The 27,149-nt window shown below is 39.0% G+C and overlaps 1 protein-coding gene across 5 annotated transcripts in view; it reads right to left on the reverse strand.

Moving 5' to 3' along the window:
• Window positions 1-27,149, reverse strand: part of ROBO1 (roundabout guidance receptor 1) — a 1,030,664-nt gene that overhangs the window by 18,251 nt on the left and 985,264 nt on the right. For all 5 annotated transcript variants that reach the window (XM_075117735.1, XM_075117733.1, XM_048868853.2 and 2 more), the window contains 7 exons: window positions 21,938-21,980; window positions 18,643-18,797; window positions 13,842-14,177; window positions 11,155-11,262; window positions 8,509-8,653; window positions 7,098-7,349; window positions 2,394-2,803 (listed from right to left, as the gene is read on the reverse strand). In XM_075117735.1, the coding sequence (XP_074973836.1) occupies window positions 2,394-2,803; window positions 7,098-7,349; window positions 8,509-8,653; window positions 11,155-11,262; window positions 13,842-14,177; window positions 18,643-18,797; window positions 21,938-21,980 (1,449 nt within the window). The remainder of the gene's footprint in view (window positions 1-2,393; window positions 2,804-7,097; window positions 7,350-8,508; window positions 8,654-11,154; window positions 11,263-13,841; window positions 14,178-18,642; window positions 18,798-21,937; window positions 21,981-27,149) is intronic.

A 27,149-nucleotide genomic window follows, 5' to 3' on the forward strand; every position in this document is an offset into this window, starting at 1 on the left:
CCCTGTGACACCCTGATTTGCATTTCCTAATACTTCATTTGTACATGAGCAGTGTCACATCTCCAGTGTTTGTATTCAGGAAAATGCAAACACAAAACAAATCAAAACCCGCAATTCATAATACTCTTTTAAATGTTGCTAAGTTTAATTTTTTTTACATCAGTAGTATGTAAAAATATCTATTCCAAATAGTTATACAAAAGGATGAAATTGGGGCCCCATTTAAGTCAACGTGAGTTTTACTACTGACTGCAGTGAGGCCAAGATTTCACTCAAAATAACTAAACTACCTCCCCTTCTCTTTCTTCATGATGAACAGCCATGTTGAAACAAAGGAATGCTAAAAGTCAGAATGGAAATTAGAAATGAGAAAGGAATCTTGCAGCTCTGTAGAGTGGGTGAAGACAAAACTACAGTAATAGAATCCCAGTGTTCTGGCTCTAGTGGCTATAAAGGGTTGGCAAGATAGTCACAGATCTCTTCGAACTGTAGCAGTCCCATTTATCAGCTGAAACATGACACTAACCTATTTGGTAAGCATGAAGCCTACTCAGATCACTGGTTATTCATATTCAGTTAATCCTGGTAGCTAATAGTGCTTGTGCTCCAATATGAAATATTTATTACATATTGAATGTTGACCAGCGGAAAAGCCAAGTGTAGTTTGTTTGTAATCTAAGAGAATTTTCTGAAATGACAGGTTATAAATTATGATGCCAAGCCAAGGGCAGTTTGTCTCAACTGTGCTCCAAACAGAGACTGATGATGTTCCCCAGTATAGTAAATGGCAAATAATTATCTTAAAATGTGATTAAATGTATTCTTTAGCTTACAAAACCTAGAAAATAAAGTGTTAAAGCTGAAACACTATACTTTTCACATTCCAGTAGACATGGATAAACTAAAACTCTCATATGAAGAGAACAAAAAGATTGGGATCATGTACTTTACAGGGAGGACATGAAAAATATACAAAATAATGCATTTTAGAGAAAGGGCCAGCTGGAAACTTCTGTTCACCCTGTCTCATAAAATAAGAAAAAAAGGCATTCAATTAAACTAAAAGGTAGCAAAATTTCAAAATCAGTAAGAAGAAATCACGGTTTTATATAACCTTTAGGTGTCATTGAGGCTAAAAGCTTAACAAGAATAAAAAAGAAACTGGATGTTTATACTGATAACAAGAATATCCAGAGTTATAATAGCAAATTCTAAACAAACAAGAGTTTTTGAAAGGGTCTAAACCACCATGCTTCAGGGAATACACCAATTGTAAGAACCTTCCCTCAGGACATGTTATCCCAAACTGCCTGCTTCTTCTGGACTTCTTATGCCTTCTCCTGAAGCATTTGGTACTGGCCACTGTAGGAGACAGGATACTGGACTAGTGCAGTATGATAATTCCTGTGTCCTATACATATGATGTGCATAGGGGTGATTTTGCACAACAGAGAAATTTAAGATTGAACTTTCTATGTTTGATTTCACTGCTTAGATACACATTATACCCTTACATCTTTATACTGTAACATTTAAAAACAAAGACAAAACAGTTCAACCATTTTTAGGTTTGCAAATGGCTCCCAAACTGAGTTCATGTAACTGCATGTATTTTCAGTTCAGAGCACATTCGCATGCCTGAGTTACAACAGTCAAAGAATATGAATGTTGTTTTTATTCTTGTTTTTCTTCCCCTCTGACAGACCACTGTCCACATGAGCCTTTATCCTCATCACCGACCTGCCTCCCATTCCTCCACTTCTTCACCAAATTCTACGGCATATCTACACACTCCCATTTGAAGAGGACTACATTAATGCAAACTAGTAACATCCACATGGGGAAGTTACAGTGCAGCCGTTTGGTGTTCACTGCTATTCACACATATTCCAAACTGTGGAACTGTATAGACAAGACCTAAGAGAACAATAATAATTTCAGCTGTATTTGAATTTTAAATCAATTAGAGTCCCCCCCCCCCCATGATTTAGCACACAGGTTTCATTTTTACAGCCACATCTCCGACAATTGATTTGATGTAAAACAATGTTTAGCAGCAATTAAATGTAATATAGTGAATTGGACTGTTTAATTCGAAGTCCTTCCTCACCCCGCAACCTGGAGATCTTAAGCAGCATTAACTGCCTCCCATTTCACTTCAACGAATAATACATTACCTGCTGGAAGAGCCAGAGCATAGGAGATAATTATGTGGGCATGCAAGTCAATTTTCTGAGCGTGCTGAATTTGTACAAATTGGAACAGCAGACTGTGATTCATTGTTAAGTTATTTAAGAAATTTAGGGACAACCTTTGGATAAAAGACATGGCATGGTGGCAGTTTTTCTTTTTTCATCCCCAACCAAGCACACCGTGCCTTTATAAGACCTCACCTCCTGCTGCATCCTGCACTTGACGTCTTGCTACTTTAAGACCAGCATATTCTGCTGCTGCAGCAACAGCTTGTGCAAAATCTGCATCAGTAAAAAACGATCCATCAGAAGAGCTAACACTGGACCGTCCACTTGAGATGTTGTCTTCTTCTGAGGCTGAGCCCCAACCATTAATCATGGACCCCGTTACAGAGCTTTCCAAATCGCCAACACTTGAGGCAGGTGTCTGTTCAAGGCCACGCAAAAGGAGCCTTCTGTTCTGCATCTTGGCAACCTCTATTTCTGCCTCATCCTCTTCCTCTTCTGGTGCATCAGTATCCATATCTGAGACCAGGGGTCCTGAGATGTACCCATAGGTGTGTGGTGGAGAAATAGGCCTTGGAGGGGGTGGAGGACTCACAGGCTGACGTCTGCATGTAAACACAATGTTAAAAATTGTTATTTCAGTTGCACAAACTAACCAGAACAAAACAAAATATCCTAGAAAAAACAGTGGAATATTTCTTTGACATGCCAACCAATTTGTTTTGCCATTTTAAATTCCCAGGATTTAGATTTGAAAGTAGCAGGATTTTACTTTTTTTCTATAATCAGAGATGACCGACAGCTATGAAATCAGAAATCAACCAAAAAAAGAAATTGGCCGTCTCTTATGGTACCTTTCACTCCAGTTTAATAAAAATGTGCTCGCTTATGTATAAATCTCCTTATGTTTCATAATTTAGCTCATGTTCAGTTAGGAAAGGGGAGGTGACAGTTTAGGACACAGCTTAAAGAATTACATTAGGAAGTTCACACCTGTGAATGTGAGCAAAAGGTGTGATTGTATATTGCTTTTGAAGCTTGCTATTATCAGAGACAATAGGTATCTACACCCAAGCAGACTGCTCCATAAACATTATCCTTCTCAGAATTTTTTCCCCCACTTATTCCAAACATAGGTTTGAAACTGGTCTGGAAGGTAATGTTAAAGAGAATTATTCAATATCATTTATATCTAACTTTGGAGAGTATCCAAATGTATCCATATTATTCTTGTTCCTAAATAATCAGTAACAGAGCTGCTAGATTCAAAAGTTAAAGGACTGTGTCTGGGCATTATGGGATCAATGTTTGGTTCATTTAATATTTTGATCTGCAGAACATTTATCTTAATGTTGCAGATATTGTCATTAGTTTGTCCCCTGTGCTTTTTAGTTGTCATTTACCCAAAAGGAAGATATGCCTGGGGAGGGAATGACCAGACTTTTGTCTTCTTTCATCACAAAGGATATCTGCTGTTTGCTCTTTTGACCAGAATCTGGTTTGAAAAATTTCCCAATGTTTTCTATTTCTCATGGTTTCCAACCCATCAATTTTGCTTTATCATCACTTCAGCAAAATGGCTATCTTTACAAACTTGAAAAATGTTAATTTTCCTATTTTTGGCTGGCTTAGTTTTACCCACCCACTGCTAGAAATGGGCCAGGTTTTGCTTAAAAAAAGTTATGTATCTAAACAAACATTTCCTTTTTTTAAATAAAGCAAGTGCTCATCTTTCACAACAAAATGCAGAAATCCTTGAACTGAATAATCTACCATTTCCTTAAAAATATTGTACACGCACTTCTACTGGTTGTCTTAACTACGGAAGGCCACAGAAGCAGTGACAATTAGAGATATTTTAACCAAATAATCATTTAATAGAAATGACAGAGGCCATAGCTGAGTGAAAAGAAGCTTTATTCACCTTTATATAGTGCCCCATCTTGGCTAAATTATATTGGTTTAATGTGGGATCCTGGCAAGATGTGTCCTTGTAGTACATTTGTCTACTAGTCTTCCTGTTCTCTGGATTTTGTTACCAAGAGACAGGCAACTATTTACAAAACATAGAGAGGGTTCTTGGAAAATCAGCTTGCTCACTAACCCATAAAGGTAGGATCACTGAGGACATGGGCATATTCATGGACATATAGCAGCATTTCTTCCACTTTACACAGTCCCATACTAGATTACAGTGACTCTGGCTTTAACATTCACAGTGTCTCCTATCTCACTGTGCTTTTTACATTCTTCCAGAGCAGAGCTTTCTATTTCAATCTGCTGCAACTGTGGCAAGCTGACCGAACAGACAACATTACTGAACACAATCAGCATCGCAGAGAGCAATGTTCCAGCTGCTTGGTTCCTGGGGCCCACAACACGGAGCATGGCTGTAGAATCATTACAGAAAGCATTAAAGACTGGAGAGGAGGGAAGAGGAGATGGCCCCCTCTGTTAAGTAACCTTTCCATCCTCCAAATGAACTGGAGTTCAGAGAGTAAAGCTCTACCAACCTTACAGATACATTTCAGATAATAGCATTTTAGATATAATCTTCAGTACAAAGCTACACGCTCAACTTATTTCTCTGTCAGATACTTTTATTATTTGTAACAATGAATATTTTCAGTTAATCAAGAAATCTTAGTACTTAATACAGAAGTATGTGCCATTTGAAATAAGTGTTCTCAATTAGAAAGCCTTCTCATTCTCCATGTTCCAAGTGTAAACTTCCTTCCAGAATGTATTTCAAGTGCTGAGCACACAACAGCCAACTCCTAAACATAACATGTCATAACAATGCCAGTAGAGTGGAAAGAAAAGGAGTGCTTGTGGCACCTTAGAGACTAACCAATTTATCTGAGCATAAGCTTTCGTGAGCTACAGCTCACTTCATCGGATGCATGCAGTATTTTCCACAGTATGCATCCGATGAAGTGAGCTCTAGCTCACGAAAGCTTATGCTCAGATAAATTGGTTAGTCTCTAAGGTGCCACAAGTACTCCTTTTCTTTTTGCAGATACAGACTAAAACGGCTGCTACACTGAAACCTGTCATCAAGCAAAGTAGAGTGGAAGATGCAGTCAGGCAAGCCTTGCTGATCATGCAAGAGAACTTATACAATACAGTGGCTTTATTTTAATAAAAGAAACGAACATATCAAATAGATAAGAGACAACACTGGAAAAGCTAAAGACACATAACCAAGGTAGCCCAACTACACTGTGTTTCTTATTAGGGCTGAGTCACTAGCAGCTTTCCAAAGAATGGAGGCAATGGCATTTATCCGCTAGTGATGTTTATCTAACCCCCTTTAATAACAGCAAAAAGATGTTTAGGATATTTCTTCCATCCCTTACATAGCAAATCCTTATACCCTAGCAGTTCAATGGTGCATCCTTATAGCCACATTCAATCATATTTCCTTAAGTTTGGTGATACATCTTAAGTTTGGTGGCCACCTTCCACTCCTTGTGCTGAGGGAAACATTCTAACTGCCAGGCTGTGGCCCGCTGCATCCTCTTCTTTGCACACAGGCTGCTAGCTCGCTCAGTGCACCACACTATTCAAAACAGAGAAACTGAGGGTCTGGGAAGCGACACCCAAAGGAAGATTGAGTGGACACCCCCCCTTCTCCATCGGTGTACATGGAAGGGAAAGAAGGAATGAACGTCATGAGGAGAAAGAAAGAGGACAAGATGCAGAACATGACAGAGGGTAAAAAAATACAGAATACTAGAGTAGAGAGGAAGAAATGGGAACCCTGAGGAAACATGGGGGATAAAGTTAAAAGCAGATTTGAAGCCATTTTTAAAAAGCAAGGTTTAAAGTACCAGGCTTGGCTTTACAATAAAAAGGGGCAAACTAAAAAAAAAAAAAAAAAAGATACTCGACATTCTTTTTCTGGGAAACACACCTATAAAAAGCTACATTAACAAAATCAAATTCAAGCAATTAATTCAGCAAGATGACCCTTTAGAAAAATATTGCTTTGAAATAAGCCCAGGAATAAGAAATATGAAAAATTAAGAAGTGCTAAACTGATCTTTGGAACAATAAGCCTAGAAATTCTTGAAAATAATAAAAATTTTCAAAAAAAATGACAGGAATATTAAAAGTCTAATGGTTTATCATAAATTCAATATATATAAGCTAATGGGGGGGGGGGAATCTACAAAGACTATGTTCCTGGGACAAAAGTTCTATTATTGCAACAAAACAGCAAGCTAAACCATAGTCACATTTAGTCAAAATTCACATTTTTTTTAATATATATATAGAGAGAGCAGAAGCTGCAAGGGTACAGTAAACTCAGAATGGAAGCCAAATATCCCTGGAACAAATATAGATCTTTTTAATGACCGTCTTTATTTAAAAAATGAGGGAAGGTGGGAACATGAAGAAAATTTCACAAGCAGTAATTTACTGCAGTAGGATTTATGAAAGGAGGAAAACCTATAGCTTATATAAATTATATATTTATATATATTCATACACATTGGTGACAAGTTAATTGCACAGTTACTGTGAAATAATGCAAGCTATTTTATGGTAATAATGCAGTAAATCTATTGGAAACAATGGAACTGTAATTATATGGTAAATTGTGTTAACGATACCACTTTAGTATCCTGATGACTGTGCATTTAACTTGTGTCAGCATTGTATGTAACACAAGATGATACACTGCATTTCCTTTCATATTACAATATTAAAGCAACTTAATTACCTAGCTCTAAGAATATACATAGTCAAATCTTCCCAATTTGTAAATTAAATATAAGCAGAGTAAATATGTTGGGTGAAATCCTGGCCCTTTGAAGTCAATGGGAGTTTTGTCATTGACTTCAGTGGGAGTGGAATTTCATCTGTCATCTCTGCATATTTGCGGCAACATACCTCCGGTCAGGTTGGTGTTGTATGTGTCCTATTTCCTCTTGACAATCCTGTAACATGGGCTGTAGTTCTTCTTGGGGTGAGGGTGTTAGAGTGGCAGTAGACTGGTGGCTGTAGGAGACAGCTGCGGGAGAGGAAGCTGCTCCTCGGACTGGAGGAGTAGGACCTCGCTCATCATCATCTTCTTCCTCTAGCTCATCTTGCTGTAGATACATCCTTGCAGGTGGCACTGGACATGGAATTTCTTGGTCATAACTAAGAAATAGTTTTTTAAAAAAAATGAGGACTGTAGCTTAAATTAAACTTGTTTGATGCAATAAAAATAAAGGGCTGGGGAAAGATCCTGATCCCACTGAAGTCAAAAGGGCTTTGCCATTGACTTCAATGTGGCCAGGATTTCATTTCCCAGTTGTCCCATGAGATCTGTAGGTGTCTAAATTAGCTGCTAGGTGACTAAAATGGGTACGAGGGCAAATCAAAGACTAGAAAAATAATATTTGGTGAATATATTATTCAGTGAATATTATTGTGTGTCAAATAATTTATTTGACAAAGAGTAGTAAGTTATAGAGCTGGTTGGATGCTACTAAACATAATTAAATTGATAAATTTATTTAACAAATGACTGCAATATTTGTTAAATAAAATATCAGATGAAAAATATTCCACCAGATGTATTAAACGCAAATTTAATAAACATGAAGATCTGGTCCACAGCATCTACTATTCGTTATTCTAGCTCAAATGGTCAGAGATTTTCAAACTATAAAAAACTGTGGAACTGCTTGCTTGCTGGATCTTATAATTACAGGCGAAGTGTCAAGAACGAGGCAAGGTCATTTCAAGAAAATAACAATTTAACTGTCGGAATATTTGTATTTTATTTTCATTCTTTTAAGAATATTGAGTATGTTTACTTAAATTCAAGGGATAAAATCCTCGCCCTATTATCGCAATGGCAAAACTCCCATTGACTTTATAAGGAGCCAGGATTTCCTCCCAGATCTCTAGCTGTCTACAAATATAGAACTGGTCTAATCTAATTGAAGATTACTGTGCTGTAGAATTTATTCAACAGGTTGTGTATTATACTGCTAAATATGGCCCCTCATTGAGTACAATGCAAGCCACTTCATTCCCCCGTGGAAAAAAAGAAAAAACATGCTAAAATCCAAACAACACAGAGCATCAGTTTCAGAACTGGAACAACAGTTGGTAAAGATGCACTGACAGAGGCACAATACTCTCAAAAGCCTTTTTTGTATTTTAATAATACTGTATGTAGTTCATGAACATCCAAAGTGGATTGAAGGAAAACTTCATTAGTACATTGCCAGAGCACAAATTAAATTAAATCAATTTGAGCTATCTTGTCAGCAAAATGATAAAAGGATGATTTGTTCGGTTTTCTTACCTTTCATCCACAGAAAGACTGTAATCTTCACTATTGCTGTGGGGAGGAGGGTGTGCGGGGGGAGGTGGAAGTAGATCTGCCCAGTTCATGCCAGCCTGTTTGGGTACCTTAGGGGTGCGGGCACCCTTCTTGTGTCCTTGACTCCCTAAGAATGAATAAATAATATATTTTTAAAAATGCTTTTAATTATCTCTTTTCACCTAATTACATCTCCCCTGGGTGTGTTGTGGGGGGGGGGGGGGGAGAGAGAGGATCACGATTCATTCCAGCTCCTATTGAAGTCAATGTGGATTTTACCATTGACCTGACTGGGAGCAAGTTCTGGTCCTTCCTCTCTGCATACATAACCTCATAATTACAGTTGCATTGTAAAACCAATTATTCCACATTTTGCTGCAGTTAATTTTAACCAGAAACTTTAATACAGCAAGGACAAAACACACAGTATTCATAACTTAATAAATAGCTAAAATGCAAAAAAGCCATAAATGAATTTTACAAGCAATATCATTAAGAATGATCCTCCAACAGCTATTAATTACATTATAGATTATGATCTAAACCAAATGAGCTGTAGACATATTTTCCAAAGTGCCTTTCTGTTATTTAATTGCTGGAACCTAAAATACAATAAGATACAGATATGATCTATTAAAGTTACACTGTTGCATTAAGTCACTGAATATATTCAATTTGTATATGTCCACTGAAATGTTTTAGGCACAATGAAATTACTAATTTTAGTATGAATGGCAGGTGGAGTTGAAAATAATTGCTGGGAGAACTAAAATAACTAAAAAAAAACCCTGATGAAGTATGGTGTGAATGTTTTCAGACACCGTTAATGAGAAATTATGGCTTATAGTAGAATGATGTAGCTTTAACAATCCAGCTTTACTCATCAATTATTCAGGTGCTGAATTTTGACGAGAATACTATCTGTAATCAAAACTAACTCGACATTTTCTCTGTGTTAATTTGTATACTTTGTCATTTTTATTAACTCTTTGAAAACAATTAGTAGTTTCATTTTTTTTAAATAATAGAAATTTTAAAATGATTCTTCTTCATATTAACTTCCTTAGGAGAAGCAGAGTTTTTCTTTTAATATCTAGCATAGTTTACCCTGTTCACATAATGAAGGATGTTGAAGTTATTGTGTAATTGTGCCACTGTCTCCTACATTGTGTTCCTATAGACAATATTTCAGCTCGTTATTGCTCCACATTGACTGCTACGTACCAGTATATTTTAGCTGTTCACTATTGTTTTACTGGTACATCAGTACCATATTGTGTCAAGCAAGACCCTAATTGTCCCAAGGAGACCATAATCTGCATTTTGTTCTTTATCCTCCAATGTATATATACTAGATTCAGCACAATTAATGTATTGCTCTGGTCACCTTGTTTCATTCCTGCTGGAGTCCTTGGTGTAGGGCTATAATTTGTCATTGTTATGAATAAACATATTAAGTGTCAGCACGGTAAATAATATGCCCCCCCACTCTTAATTCACATGGGTTCATATCCCCTGAGAGGTATTGCGTTGCGTTTCAAGTCTGAATACTGTAGAACTGAGATTCAGGAGATCCTGCTGCTCTAGAATTGGGCAAGCTGCCCATGCCCAGAAGGTTCTTTCAGGGAATCCTGGAGGTTTAAGAGGCTTCCTATTATTTGGGGTATATCATTATACCCCAAATAAACAGTTGAGAATACCAGGCAGACCTACCTGGAGACAGAAAATACAAGGCCTCATTTACACTAAAACACATTTACATTGCCAGAGTAGTGTTAGGTTAGGATAGTTAGATTAAGATCAAACACAGGTTAGGAAAAAGGCAATTGGGCCATCCTAGGCGAAAGCAAAAGTTAAGGAAGAACAAGGTTTCTTTGCAAGGAAATCTTTTGCAAAGGGCTCTTGGATACTCTGCATATGAAAGGCACTGTGAGAAACAAAATTCTTTAATTCTCTACTGTCTACATCTGAGTTATCAGTAAGATTAGTTCTGATAAATATTCACTGAGTCAGTGTAAATAAAAACAGAGGAATTTTTTCAGTTCTTTCAACAAAATTGTATGGTATCAGAGTTAAAAAATTACAGATGCAAAATTTACTGAAACTAGTTTTGTTAGGTATAAAACAAATGTTCCGGTGTTTTCAGTAAGTGCACTATACAATAATAAAGTAGGGTTTTTTGGTTGGTGCCTAGGGATGGGAAGGGAGTCTGGTGCCTTTCCAGAAAGGGAAGTATGCGGGTTTATATCCAGCTTTCTTTGAAATTTCTGAGAAAGACTTTTGTATAGAATTGGCTATTGGGAGGCCAAGATGTCAAACAGTGGAGGACCCAAGTTAGGAAATCCAAAGTATACTGCAGTATATGGCTTTCACAATTCTAGATGGCATTAATCAACTAGCTGATGCTTTATTTTAAGTAGTAAAGAGGAGGCAACCATAGATTATGGAAGTTAATTCTGACCCAATAGAGTTGCTGTTGTATTTCCTCCAATGGGAGATCTGGATGTGCAGCAGTTCTGCAAATCAGGCCATTAGTACTGAATATGTATACAGTTTAATCAAATATCGTAATAATAATAGAACCATATTTTATTTTAGCAGACTGTAGCTTGATATGAATATACTCACCAGATGTACTACTGCCCCGATCTGAACTATTGTAGGACCCTCCTGTATTCTGGTCATATGACTGGTTGTATGGAATAGTTGGAGCATTATTGTCATTTACTCTGTAATCTGTAGGTTTAATAATACAGTTAATATTCCCTTCACATAAACTATTTCCTGTATATTCCTGCTTCATAACACACAATAAGACCCACTGAACATGTTATGAGGAAGCATGGGTGGGGGAGAAATCTTTTAACCCTCCCCATATTTGTTTTGCTCCTGTCTTTTCCTTTAATTTCTATTACCCACAGGTCTCCAGAGTTTTAGGGCAACTCAGTAGCTACACCAAGAAAAGGTCCATGGTCATTAAGGATATGTCTGCACTGCAACTGGACATCTGTACCTGGCCTTTGCAAGCTGACTTGGGCTTGTGCTAAGGGACTGTTTAATTGCAGTGTTGATGTTTGTGCTCAAGCCAGTAGGCTCTAGGACCCTGTGAGGCGTGAAGGTGCCAGAGCTCAGGCTGCAGCCCCTTAACCCAAGCCCTGTGAGCCCAAATCAGCTGGCATGGGCCAGCTGCAGTTGTCCAATTGCAGTTAGACATACACGTAGGGTGAAATTCAACCCTAGGCACAGTGCCTATGCCCTACTCAAGTCCCAAAGCATACCGAGGTTTATGCCATATTTCTGCGTGAAAGTGAGTTTAACCCTACAAGGGCCAAATTCCACTGAAGTCAATTTACAGCAGAGAACATGGTCCAATGTCTCTATAGTATCCAGGAAGACTGCCAGATAGTGCTGACACAGTATTTACTATTAACAGCAACAATAACTGACCTATCCAATTCTAAAGGTTTGGATGAACATTTAATTACAGGGATTTTATTTTTAAATGCTAGATTTGGCAATCACAGCTACAAACATTTCTCAGGGATAAAATGTTCATCAGATAATATAATGTTTTCTTGCTTAAGAAGTGTGTATAATTTACAGAAGACTAGCAAGGAGATGAGTTGCTCTTCATAGACCAAATAAAATAAAGACATAAACAGAACCATTGGACATAAAGTACTGACAATAAAGCACAGCATGGAACTCATCAAAATGGTTATTTCTCATTATAAAAGCTATAGGTAAAATTGTCAGCGAGATGATTTTGACTTAGGAAATAAGAAATCCAAGATCAGACTATTGACTCATAAAAACCCCCACACAGAGTAGCTAAGAATCCAGTCCCCATCTGCTGCAGACATGCTTTTGATAATGTAAGCATGGGGAGAAAAATAGGAGCAAAATCATAAATCCCACACCAGAATGTATTCTGTAGTCTAGCTGCATTCCACACTTCATGATGAAGCCCTGCATTCCATGTCTGTTTACACAGAGGATAAACAATAAATCAACATTGAAATATGTATATATGACTGTCAGCGGACAATGCTTTAATGGGGTCTTTTCATAGCACAATATGCTAGAAAATGTGAAGCTGTAATATATACCATCTGAAAGAGACAATGTCTTCTTGGTAGTAAAATCCAAACATTTTAATTCTGAAACTGAAATGTAATACATGAGGTCACCACAGAAAAGTGAGTGCATACGCATAATTAAAAAAAGATAAAACCCCTCACACGACAGCTTGGAGCCAGAAAAAACCTGAATTTTCCCTTTGACTTGGTTATGTCAAAAGGCGGTATCACATTTTATACGGCCCTCTCAACTACTCTGTGCGTAAGTAGGTCAGGTAGGAAACAGATGAAATCAACCTTCTGTAATGAAACGTGTCTTTTTGCTAGACATCTTTTCAATATCACTATGTGATCATACAAGTTACAACGATCTGTTCAAAAAGTTCACACTTAGAATGGATCCAGTTCCTAGGGGCACTGCTTTGCAAATCAGGTTATTAAAGCAGGTTGCACGGTAGCCTGAAGATTAGCAAGAAATCACATACCTATTTCTTCCAAGTCCCCACACATCACATTGGAGAAACGTGCCCCTAAGGCCACAAAAGTACATTCTGATGTTTCAAGTTTACACAGAAATCGATTTATTTTTAGCTTCTGAACCCACAAACTGCAGTCAGAACAAAGGAAATTTAGTATCCATAATTTTTTTCCATAGCATTCCCTCTGAACATGTGAGTTGGAGGCTTGCTAGGTATAAAGCTAAAATTAATTGGATTGGTCCATTTCTGTCCCCAGTGTACAACACAATATAATTTTACACAGCTTGATGTGCAAAAATTCCATTTGTTTACATGAAGATGTAGATTTAATTAGCCTGCCTCCATCCACAACTGATAAAGAATGTTGATCTATTTAAAATTTAAGGTAGAATATAATGTGACTACCATGCATTGGTCTTATGAATAAAAGATATTTTATTCTCTGTCCTAACCAATTAAGCACCTACTATTAAATTTAAATTAATCACAAAGCCACATGAAAATATATTTTATTTAATTCTCTTTAAAGTTGCAGCTAGTTATTTGTGATAATAAATTCAATCTTTGAAGGTTATTGTAGTGCTAATTAACTCTTTGACACTGGTTACTGGGAATTTCTAAATCTACAAAGGAAAAAGCCTAGAAGCACCACAGAGGTTTACGTTTACTAGTCCTGACAAGCTTTGGACTCCCACCACCAGAAGGCTGACGATCATCTGATGAATAAACAAGAGTAAAAAAGCTAAAAGCTCTTCACCTTTGTTTAATTTGTTTTGCTCCATAATGTTGTACTGTACAGGTGCAACCTCTTGTTTTTGCTGAACAGAGGGTTTCCAGTGTTTCTCATTTGTATCCCCACTGCTGCTGTTAACATTATTGCTGATGCTTGACTGGATGAGCTGAGTGGTTGCATAAGGAGTGGGCTGCCCAGGTTGGTTGACAAATCTTCCATCCTTTAGATTTGGGCTATTGAAGGTTTTCATCTCATTGATTTTGTTGCTCAAGTCCACATCACCATAAACAGTTGACTCAGGCAGCATCAGGTTTGTTTGCTTGCTTTCCAGCTGGTTGTTGTAATTTGCTATACAATCAGCTAACCACAGGGGGAAGGAAAAAGAAAAGGTCATTCTGTTCAGTTACTCGCTATATCTTCATGTGATATACGAATTTGATTTACAAATATTTTTGTGCACAACTATATGACCTGATTCTGTGAAGCAGAAATGGGGTTGTAATAATATAACTTATAAATAAATAACCTATTGAACTTTATTTACCTTTTAGGTTACTGTGCAAAAACATGGATTCAGAAAATTTTGTTAGTTCTCACCTATTTCTCCATGTTATACAATTCTCCAGATCCAAAGTAAACTCCTCTGTTTGGCTTCTCTATAAATTCAGTTTTACTAAATTTGTCCCTACAATAATGTTTATATCTTTTCTGTTGCTCTTAGGTTGGCAATATAAACATATTAATTTTTGGGCAATATTCTCAAAACAATTTTGGCATCTTAATAATTGAAAACACAATTGAGCATACTTAGGACAATTTGTGTGTTTAAATAAAAACACTTAAGAGTTGGAGCAAAAATACAAAACAACTGTCTCATGTCCGCATTCAACTCACAACATTTTAAACCCTGTCAGAGTTCAGAAAAAGAAAAAGAGCTATTTATGGATTCTTCTGAGCATGTTTTTTTTTTAAAACAATGGCTCTACAGAGATAGAAATAATTAATGAAGAGATACAGTACAGTGTGAAAGGGGTCTCAGAACCTGTTTAGGAAGACTTCAATAGAATACTGGATTCTAGCACAACAACATGTGTGAGCTTCAAAGAAAAAGATAGGAAAGCATTCTTGGAAGGGTTGCAGAACATGCTAATCATAATTACTTTAGGTCTTATTAATCATACATATTATTGCCTCCGGCACTTTATTCAGTATAAATAAAAGTGAATTCACCCTCCTAGTAGTTACCTTGCCAAGAAGTTAGCTCTCAGGGACTGTCTCACAGTTACCAGGCTTGTGCTGACATTCTAACCACAATTCTAGAACACAGCTCTGGTATTAAATGCTGGGTCAGCATACTTGTCCTTCAGGAACCCCATGTGCTTCCCTGTGACTAGCATAGACATTCCTTTCATAGCATTTGTTTCCCCTCTATATCCAATCCACCAGAAGGGTGTTGAGTGCTAGTAACAGAGTTAGCAGACCTGTATATAATATGGGGTTATTAGGAAACCAGCACAGAGTGACCATTAATGTGTGTTATCATTTACCAATTTGTATATGTAATGATAACTACATAATTACCAAGAAGATAGTTGCTCTTTTTTAACGAAATATAAATGCTGCGTGGTAACCTAGGGACGAATCCCAATGTCCTTAGTCAGGGCAAACTCCAGCCAAAATAGTGAGTAAAAAATTAAGTAAGTATTTTAGGATTTAGCCTCTAGAGTTTATGAAATGAAAATGTAAACTTTTCCAAAACATTTTCTAACATTTACACTTCTTTCAGGAAAACTTTTCTGTGTAAAGGCAGTAAAATACAAAAATAAAATCATTCATTCCCATTGTAATGGTTAAGGGATGTGAGCACTACATGGCATTACATACAACTTATTCACTGCAAACTTCATGTCCTTCAGCTTCAATTTTTTAAAAAAAAATTACCCTTTGATTTATTTTTCTTTCACATGGAGCTGTTATTTATCACTCTACATACTCTTCAACTTCTTGACTTTTGTTACTTATATCTTTTCATTTTTGCCTTTCCCTTTACTTTTTTTCATGATCACTTAGAGCAATACTGCCATTCTTTCCTCCTCTTCATGCAACTTCTGCCTTCTTATGCCTCCTTCGTTACCTTCCCGTATATCCTTTATTACTCATGCCTCCTCCTCTATTTTGATTTTCTTTTAAGGGCATTCTAAAAAATATTTGTAGTTGCTTTCTTCTTCTGCTGGATCTGATTTTTTTGTGAAGGGCAATAATTAATATAGTACATACTACTGTAGGTCCATTCATAAACTATACCTATCAGGATGTCTTCCTAGAAAGTATCTATCTGTACAAATGTCAGCTTCCCTATATAACAGAAAATGTATTTTATCAAATGTGAATTTTATATTCCCCACTACTTTTACAAAGAAGCTGTCCCTATAAAGTAAGGTTCCTATTCAGTACTATACTTATACTTATAAGATTATATTAGAAATATACATGGGTAATTAGTTACATTTTTATATATAAGAGACATAAGCCTTTGTGCTTCAGGGCATAAGACAACTACAACCTTAAGGGGTTAAGAAGATTCATAGATATTAAGACCAGAAGGGATCATTATGATAATCAGTTCTGACCTCCTGTATAACAAAGGCCATAGAATTTCACCAAATGATTCCTGCATCAAGTCCATAACTTCCAGTTGAGCTAAAGCATATATTTTAGAAAGATTTAGATTTAGAGAGATAACTGTGATTTAACGATAAAGTGATAGAGAATCCATCACATTCCTCAGTCAATTGTTCCAGTGCTTATTACCCTCACTATTAAAAATGTGTGCCTTATTTCTAGTCTGAATTTGTCTAGCTTCATCTTCCAGCCATTGGACCTTGTTATGACTTTGTCTGCTAGATTAAAGAACCCTCTATTATCAGAAATCCCCTTCCTATCTAGCTACTTATAATAACGTAATCCATGTGCACATTATTCCACAAGTCTCTAATTAGAAATCTCATACCTTCCTCTGAAGCATCTGGTACTGGCCCCTGTATACTGGACTAAATGAATGACCATCATCAGTTTATGGCTGTCCTTGCAGTAATTACATTTGACTTAGAGGGAACACCATGTCTCTGCAATGCTTCCACATTGCAGGCAGTCATAACCTGACTGCAAAGTGATGGGGAATGCAAACAGTGAAGGCCAACCAGGGTTACTGGCAGTGCTTCATGCCCAAAGAGGGATGTGCCTACTTGGGTAGGGAAGTGGCCCAAGATTCCCACTTCTGACTCACTGGCAAGCACTAATTGGATCAGAGATTGTCAGTTCCATTTTTTTTAAAAATGTGTAGCAAGTGCTGCTTTGCAGTGTAGTCCACCCAGCATGCACCACAGGAGAACAGGAGGCATTATTCACCCATAATGTCTCCCTCTAAAGTGTTCAGCTACTGACATCCTTTTGTTGCCCTCCTTGTGCTGCCCTTGCTCCCAAGAGCCTCAATTTATCCCTGCTTTTATATTTTGCTTTTCAGATTCAACAGAATTAGTTGTTCTCTATAATATAATCTTTACAGACAAACAAACAAACAAAAAATACAACACCCAGTCACCCAAATGAAGGAGTTTGGCCTAGCAGTGAGTGAACAAGAAAAGGTTTGAATGTGCAAAAGTAGACTGGAAATTTCATATGAGCAGACTTTGATATGATAAGGCATTTCTTGTTTCTCATCAGCCAGGAATACGCATGAAAACCTCTCCAGTAACACGTTGGCATTTCTACCTATGGTCCTAGCCAATATTAGGACGTGCAGATCTGCACCAAAAATAAAATGTATTTGGACTTTTCAAACTCAAGAAATGTTGAGTTCAGTTTGAATTTGGGGAGCTAATTCAAGTTGTTTCTTATTTGTTTAGAACAGGGGTTCCCAAACTTGGTTCGCGGCTTGTTCAGGGTAAGCCCCTGGCGGGCCGCAAGACACTTTGTTTACCTGAGTGTCCGCAGGTACAGCCACTCGCAGCTCCCAGTGGCCGCGGTTCCCTGTTCCCGGCCAATGGGAGCTGCGGGAAGTGGTGGCCCAGCCCGTGCCGATTCCCGCATCTCCCATTGGCCAGAACGGCGAACTGTGGCCATTGGGAGCTGCGAGCAGCCGTACCTGCGGACGCTCAGGTAAACAAAGTGTCTCACGGCCCTCCAGGGGCTTACCCTGAACAAGCCGCAAACCAAATTTGGGAACCCCTGGTTTAGAATGAGTTCATTCATACCTAGTTTAGGTCTTCCATGGACTAAACCAGGTTTGTATCAATTAATAGACCCATTTAGCTTGTGTTTAAGGTGTAGTGATTTTGGGGGCACCATAATGGAGAGGCAACTTGGAGGACAAACATAGGAGTAGCAGCAAGAGGAACTGGGCTAATAAAACCATCTTGAAAATCAGCCAAACCAGGTTTAGCAGCTGCAGCTGTACAGAATGAACTGTGCTGGCACGTAACACAAAGTGTAAAATTATATGTGGTATTGTAATCTACTGGTGAAAACAAGTCCTCCTCCATGCCAGTACAAGTTGTTACTGCCGCTAGCTACAGACTCTTGGCTCTTTAGCTCAAAAAGCTCATGCTTTTATCTCTAGAGGACCCCAGGATCAACCTCTGGGCCAAATACCATAGCTGTCACACCAACACATAGCATTTTATGGCCTATCCTCAGTTGGATGAAACTCTGGACACAGTCTGCTACAACATGCATAATAAGGGACAAAAACTGTAACTCTGTAGAAGTATGAATGAGACTGGTTGTAAGAATTCAGGCTTCTTGTTAACTAGTAAAAGTATCTAACCTGGTCGACTGTACGTTGTGAGGTTGCTATCACTGTTTCCATTGGCTGAGGTGCAGCAGTTGATGGAGCAGTCATTGTGGTTGTTCCCAGTGTTGGGCCATGTATCTGCTAGCCATGGTTGAGGGGCAGGTTCACTGATGTTTAGAAGTCCTGGTCTTTAAAAAACAAAGTATGGTAATTTCATAAATTAAGGAACAGTGTTATTAAACTGATTCCTATGCTCTCCTCAAAAGGCTGTCTAACATTAAAAAGTTTGCACTGTGAGTAGTAAAGGTTTAGGCAATTCATACCTATAATCTCTCTTATAACATATATTTTAATTGGTATATGTCCACTAATCTGGACTTAGTTCTTTGAACATTGCTAATCACTTGTCTTGCCTTATGAAAGAAGAAGAAGAATTGGTATATGGAATGACTCCCCAGACATTTCCATAAAGTGTTGATATTCTTTGGTAAATTACAGAAGAGAGAAACCAACACAATGTTTTGATCATCATATGGGTATTAACAAACAGTAGGCCTTGTTGAGAAAGGGTAAGAATGTTTCTGTGGAAAATTTAGAATTTTATTAAGTTTTCTGATTTTTCATCAAAAATCTGAAAACTGAACTGTATGGTTTTTCAATTTCTCCCCAATTTTCAGAGGCAGCATGGAAAAAATGGGGAGGGGAAATGGCAAAACAAAAAGAAGTGGGGATTGTTGAAGGGAAAAAATGGAAGAGGCAGGAGGGAAAACAATAATGACAAAAACAGGGGTGTTCTGACTAAAAAATTGGAAAATTTCTCAAAAAACACAAGCAGCTCCTGTTGAAGTCCACAGAAATTGTGACTGCTCAGCACCTTTGAAAATCAGATCACAAGTCTGCACTGCTGTATGTTGGCTGCATATTGGATGATATATCATGTCATCAGCTAAAAGATTTATATTCCAGTTGCATGGTTTCCAAGTTATTGCAGGTTTTCTAGTGAGCACTAAATAAACTTTGATGAATGTTTTGTTGAATCTCCAACCCACATACTGTTTTTAATTCTGACAACATTGTGCATATTACAAAGCTTCACAAACAGTAGTTACCCTTAAAAACCTGACAATTGCTTCTAATAACTAAATAAGTATTTGAAGTTAGGTAATCTCAGTCATTGCTGTGTTCAAATTATTTCCTACAGTAGGTATACAGAACTAGAGGGGAAGACTTCAGAAACAAAAGGAACATACCTATTTATCACAGGCCTAATGGGCAAATTTTAATGGCTACCTCTATAAACAGCACAAAAGTCAGTCATTGAGTTCAGAAAAAATAGGTATCTATTGTGAAAATATTGGATATAATGCTTTTTTAACTAAAATATATTAATCCTTTAAAACTGGAAATTGAGTTACGTTTATTTCTGAATGTTAGAAGACAGCACCTTTTATACACTGTATAGGATGGGGGAGGATGCTGAGCCTCCCAAAAGCCTTAAAAATATATTTTATGCAGGGAAAGTGGGAGTCTGAGCCTGAAGGTTTGGAATTCAGAGTACAGACGCTCCCTGGGTTATGTAAGACCCGGGTTACGCAAATTCACTTACGGAAAAAGTTCCATAAGCCAGAAATAGGATTTGCGGAAATTTTTGCGTAACGCACGGGTATACGTTTCCGACTTATGCAAAATTCGAGTTATGCAAGGCTTTCTGTAATGGAACAATTGTGTAAGTCGGGGGGGTGGGTGGGGGACCGTGTCTGTAAAGATTTTATGCCAGAAACTATACAACTTCAAAAATTGATCAAATGTGTTTCCTATGCTCCAAAGTATTGTGCAACATACTATATGCTCAGGTGAGCAAAATAAATGAACATATGGCACAGACAGGATTTCCTGGCTCGATCACTTGTAAAATCTGAACTGATGAGATGAACATATATCAAAATAAGTATGATGCACCTCTAGCCCTAAAAGGGGGAAGGTTTTATGAGCGAGATTTTAGGTTATGGCATTTAGCTACCAAACTGGGGCAGCACAGAGCCACACTGCTCCAGTGGGAGCGTCAGGGAGATTGTATATGATACAGAAACACAGTTCCTCAGTGCTGCTCCCAGAACGTGTATATGTGCATAATAGTCTCTGATGTGCCAGACCAGATCTGCAGGCCAGTACAGAAGGGAGAAGAGACACTGCCTTGCCTCCTCCCCACGGCTCTTTAGCTACTTTGCTCTATAGAGGCATGCAATAACATTTATTAGCATAGGGAGGGCAAGGACTGTGATTGTGTTGAACAGTCATGCAAGGGAAAAGGGAGGACCCCTCTGCAAGGGCAGCACACAATCTGGCCTATAGTTATTTACAGGCTTGTCAATTCAAAAATATTAGAAAACTGAATGTTAATCTTCATGTCTTCATATGTCTAATCTTTATCTCTATCACATTTTGGTACATTCGTGCATGGTAAGGACTACAGGGCAGTGCCCGGAGCAGAAGGGAGGGGAATGTATTTATCTAGATGTTTGCTGAGATTTAAAGGCTCACTACAATACCTTAACTCTAATGCTGAGAAAAGGTGAGCTGGAGCATGATTTAAAAAACAGGCTGTGTTATTGAAATGACACATGCATGACATGGCCTCCCTGCCATCACTGCTGCTCTGTCCTCTGAAGAAACATAGAAGGAAATTGGGGATATTTTGTGTTCCATTGACATTCATTAGGCAATAAACTAAAACAGGCAAACACATTACAATTATGTCCTCAGTCTGGAACTGAACTAGGTTCTGAGAGCAAAGAATTATTTATTAATAAGCTACCAATTTCTCTTTATTTCATCAATGTATTTCTCTCTCTCACAAGTGATGATTTAACTGTTTTGCATTCACTGTAAGATTAAATACAATCACCTTGTGTGCTGCTGTCTTCAGCAAGTTTTTCCCCATGAATGTTTTTTTCTTTTGTGGTATCTGTGAACCAGCTATATTTCTTAATCTTCATAAATGCCACAGTTTAATTACTTTAACTCCCTGAATCATCTGCTAAATCAGTAAACCTTGTATTTTGAAGTCAAAGTGCTCCCTCTGCTGTTTGTTTTTGGGTGCATTTTTCTACAGATCAACAAAGCAACTCAACTGAAAAGGTTAAGATTTAATGTTGAAAATGAACCAAAAGCTACATTTCAAAAGCCATATATCTTCTCAGTGAAATCTGTAAAATCAGTGACCTATATGCCTAAAATGTGTCATTATACCACCACTTATAAATGTACTCAATGTATCTAAGTTTATTTATATCCAACTTGTAGTCTGCAAAATAAACCATGTCATTACCTGCCTCCACTGCTTACAGCTTCTCCTCCTCTCTGATAGGTTACTAAAATATGAAGAGATAAAAACAGAAAATAATTTAATAGTCATATTGGACTTTCTAAATAGCACTGTAAAATCTCTTTTTGTTTCCTCCTAACCAAATCTCTAAATTTTGATTGGTTAAGTTTTAATACTGAGTCTCACTCTCTCAACAGTCATTCCTTCATTTGCAAATCCATACGCGATACATTGGTCACCTGACTGGTGTTACTTTAAGCCCCACAAAACCTTTATATGTCAGTTCTACCTAATTATTGTTGTGTCTCAGACATGGAAAAGAATGGTGTAATGCATCAGGCTAAATTCATCCCTGATGTAACTCTACTGGCTTCAAACAAGTTACTCTAGGGAAGAATTTATGTCACTTTGTTTATTTCATGAATGAATAGATGATGCTAAAGATGTTAAAGCTTTATTGTACATTATCATCATCTTGCTAACATTAAGCGGGTACCAAGATTTTGAAGCTCAGACATTATTTCCAGTGTAAATGATGGTTCATTATATCACAACCTACTGCAAAATCTCATGTTGTATTTTCACATTAACAGTGTACTAAAGATCTGTGTGATTTTCAGATGTTCATCCTTATAAAAAGCCAAATGGAGTGTGATGTTTTACTGACAGACACCGTATTCTACTTAGGCATCATGCATATTTAAAAAGTCCTTATAAATGTATTATTTTCTAAAATTTTACAATTGGATTTTTTCTAATACTTTTTTAAATCTAAAATTTTAATTTATTCATTGTAATACATAAATCAGTTTGTCTGACTGGTTTGAAATTAGCAGGAAATTTTTGTACTAACACTTCCTAAGAATAAACAGGAATATAGCCAGAATGCATACAGATTCATTTTTTTAAATGTGTGTTGATATGAATGGCATGTATTTTCCAGAAAGCATCATGGTTAAAAGTTAGTTTTTAAGAGGCATAAATCAATAGTTTCAAGAGCTATAAATTTGCCATTTTCAAGTTTGCAGTGGGTTAGGCAAAGGGTTAAAGAGATTAGCTTCACTGCAAATTCTGATGGATTCTATACCTATGCATTTCCTAACTAGGAATGTGTTTAAAAAAGCAGCCAAATTCTGCTCTTTAAAAGAACTCCAAGCTGGGAGTCTGCAAGGGAGAGATAAATGCTTGCAGTGATTACAATAACAGGATTAAAACCTTAGCAGGCAATGCTACAGGTAAATCTTTTACTAAAGGTAATGCTACAGAAAAAGGCCTGTTACCATTTAAATTGAAAAGAACTAACTATTGAGACTCTAATGTATAGAAAAAGGAAAGATTTTTAAAAATCTTTTACATTGTGTATTTCAGATTTCGTCTTCTAAATCCCTTATGTTGTTGAATTTGCAGCTATGACTTGCAATACCCATATTTTCTAATATTTTCTTTTAATGTCTAGATTTCTAACTGCAAAAATGTCTATCAGTTAATCTAAAACACACCATAGAGTTTCAGTAGCATATTGCACTGTGATTGTGCTAGAAATTGTATGTAAGGCTAATTAAATAATAATAATTTGCATGTGTTTCCACTCTGGATGTCCAAGGACTGCGCAAACATTAAGGGCCAGTTCTAGCCTCACGTTGAGTAGTGAGTGAAATCAGTGGGACTAGTCGTGATGTAAGATACTACTCAATGTAACTAAGGGCATGTCTACACTGGCAGAGTAACAGCGCCGCTCAGAGAGTGCTGAAGGGAAACCGCTGTTGTGTGTTCACACTGTCAGCTGCCTGCGCAATATTCATGCTTGTGGCTCTTGCAGCGGTATTCGAAGAGGTGCACTTTGGGCAGCTATCCCACAGAGCATCTCTTCCTCTTCTGCCGCTAAGATTTGTGGGAAGGTGGAGGGGGTTGCAGGGAATCCTGGGTCTTGTCCCAATGCCCCGTGATGCATTGCTTCACATCCCAGCAACCCCTGTGCTTCCATCTGCATTTGGTGCCATCTTTCAACAGTTTGTGTACTGTGTGCTCTGCCTCTTTGGTCTGCAGGAATGGATCCCGCACTGTTGACCAATATGCTGCTCGCTCTCACTAACACATCACAAGTGGCAGTGGAGCTATTCTTTAAACTACAAAGGCAAGAGCAGTTCAACATTGATCTCGCCACATGTAGTAGCTACAACACGAGATCGCTTGTGGCATTGACGGAGGTGCTGACCACAGTGGAACACAGCTTTTGGGCTTGGGAAACAAGCACTGAGTGGTGGGATCACATCGTCATGCACGTCTGGGATGATGAGCAGTGGCTGCAGAACTTTCGGATGAGAAAAGCCGCATTCATGAGACTGTGTGATGAGCTCACCCCAGCCCTGCGGCGCAAGGACACGAGATTGAGAGCTGTCCTGCCGTTGGAGAAGAGCATGGCGATTGCACTGTGGAAGCTGGTTACTCCAGACTGCTACTGATCGGTTGCTAACCAGTTCGGAGTGGGAAAGTCGACCGTGGGACTCCTGTTGATGGAAGTGTGCAGGGCCATTTATCACATCCTGCTCCAAAAGACTGTGACTCTGGGCAACATGCATGACATTGTGGATGGCTTTGCACAAATGGGCTTCCCCAACTTTGGAGGGGAGATAGATGGCACGCATATTCCAATTCTGGCACCAGACCACCTTGCCACTGAGTACATTCACTGGAAGGGATATTTCTCAATGGTTCACCAGGCGCTTGTGGATCACCATGGGTGTTTCATAGACATGAACACAGGCTGGTCTGGAAAGGTGCATGACGCACACATCTTTCGGAACACAGGCCTGTTCAGGAAGCTGCAAGCAGTGACTTTCTTCCCAGACCAGAAGATCACCATAGGGGAAGTTGAAATGCCCGTTGTGATCCTGGGAGACCCTGCCTGCACCTTAATGCCGTGGCTTATGAAGCCATTCTCAGGGCACCTTGACAGCAGCAAGGAGCAGTTCAACAACAGGCTGAGCAAGTGCAGAGTGACTGTTGAGTGTGCTTTTGGCCATTTAAAGGCCTGCTGGTGCTGCCTATATGGGAGCAATATTCCTATGCTTATAGCCGCGTGCTGTACGCGCCATAATATTTGTGAAGAGAAGGGTGAAAGCTTCACTCAGGGCTGGATTGCTGAGGCTCAGCACCTGGAGGCTGAATTTGAACAGCCAGAGACCAGGGCTATTAGAGGGGCGCAGTGTGGGGCCATAAGAATCAGGGATGCCTTGAGGCAGCAAACTGAAGCTGAAAGCTACTAATATTTGTTGCTATGCTCAGGAGTACAGTGCTTGCAATGCTAGGAGGTGATTGTGACTGGTGCCGACGATGCAATGTGAAGGTTTAAGAAAATTGCCTGTTGCTTTGCAGGGCTCTGTTTGCTTTCAATTAATGGAATAAAGATTGCTTTCAAACCAAAACAATTATTTTATTTAAAAACAACAACCGGAGAAGAGAGACAAAGAAAAAAACACAAAACAAACAAAAAAACAAAAACGCACTGAGGGGGATGGGAGTAGGGAGGGTTCCAAGGAGGAGGTGAGGTCCCGGAATGGTTAAAGATTTGTGTATGTTCAGGTATCATATCCAATCTTCTCCTTTTGAGTACAGTGCAGTGGGTACTGCACTTCAGCAGGGCTAAACTGCAGAGGGATGGGTGTTTAGTGCAGTGTGTAGTGGGAGTCCGCAGTGCTGGACTGTGGAACGCCACAGGTGCAGACTGGAGCCAGGAGGTTGATAAGAGTGCGTTGGCAGTGTCTGGGGGGCTCATGGGAAAGAGTTTTGCGACAGCTGCTGTAGGGGAGGGTGGGCATGGAGCTGCTCAGTTTGCAGTGCTAGTAGCGCCTGGAGCTTGCTTATAACGTGTAAAAACCGCTCCGTGGCTTCGTTCTGGCACACCGCATTCTCCTTTCGGTCCCTCTTCTCACTGTCCCGCCACTCCTTCAATTGTTGTTTTTTGGACGCAGAGTGCATCATGACATCACGCAAGAAGTCCTCTTTAGTTTTTCACGGCCGCTTTCTAATTCTGCGCCGCTGTTCAGCTGGTGGTAACAAAGAGGGAGGCTGGGCTCCCAAGGTCGTATCTGTGAAGCCAAAATGCAACGTTTTACAGAAGCAGTATTGTTTGCAACACACCGACCATTGATTCAGTGATTTAAAACACAGCCACTATTCACACACCTGTCACTAACTGACTGACCCCAGGCAAGCGCACGAGCCACAAAACCCCCAAAATGGTGAGTAACCGCAGGGGCAGGGGAAATCACTTTTCCAGGACCATACTGTACACTGGGCACATGGCTCTTGGGGAGAACCAGCACTGTAGAGGGGGCCTCATTGCTGTCCCCACATTTTCCACAGGCTGTGTTCATTATGGAAGATTATCTTGTTGCTGAGGGTGAGCAGCGAATCAGGGGAGGGTCTTCTCCAAGACTGAGGCTTCTGCCCTGGCCCTTATGCCGCTCGCCTGTGTGCAGCAATGGTTCCTTCACCTCCTCCACCACCACCACCAATGGCAGAGTAGCGCAAGAAAGTTACCCTTAATGGGGCAAGAAACAAAGCAGCTCTGCCAAAGAACCTGCGGCAGCGGTTTGCCCAGTGTCTCCATAAGAGTTTTGTGGAGATCTCTGAGGCAGATTCCCGTGAAGTGAGGGAGTCAGTCAACACCCTGTTCTGCCACTCAGATTAGGCATGTGGTAGTATACACACCATACAGACATGAGCCTGCTTTCTGCAACCCTCCTGGTACCCATAAAAACTCACTTCAGCGATTCCCAAAATCAAAGCCACTTACCAGGAGCCTCCTCTCCTGTTTCCACTTTGCCAAACTCTGACAGCTGTGACTGGCTAGCCTCCTCCGGGATAGAGAAAAGCTCCTGGCTGCATGCATCTCTGACCTCTGAGTCGTCCTCTGCCTCTAGGTACCCTCCCCCTCCACATCATCGTCGAAGATTTCCTCCTCCTGGCTCAGTCCACTCTCGGCTGGCACACAAGCCACCGAAGTATCCACAGTGGCATTCACAGTGGAGGTGGGGTCGCCGCCGAATATCGCGTCCAGCTCTTTGTAGAATCGGCAGCTCGTAGGAGCAGCACCGGGGTGGCGGTTTGCCTCCCGCTCCTTCACTTTGACCCTGAACCGCAGTGTGTTCCGGTCATGGCCCCTTTCTATCATGCATTGTGAAATCTGTCCGTAGGTATCATAATTCCTAAG

The sequence above is a fragment of the Caretta caretta genome, chromosome 1, assembly GCF_965140235.1.
Source record: "Caretta caretta isolate rCarCar2 chromosome 1, rCarCar1.hap1, whole genome shotgun sequence".
NCBI lineage: Eukaryota > Metazoa > Chordata > Testudines > Cheloniidae > Caretta > Caretta caretta.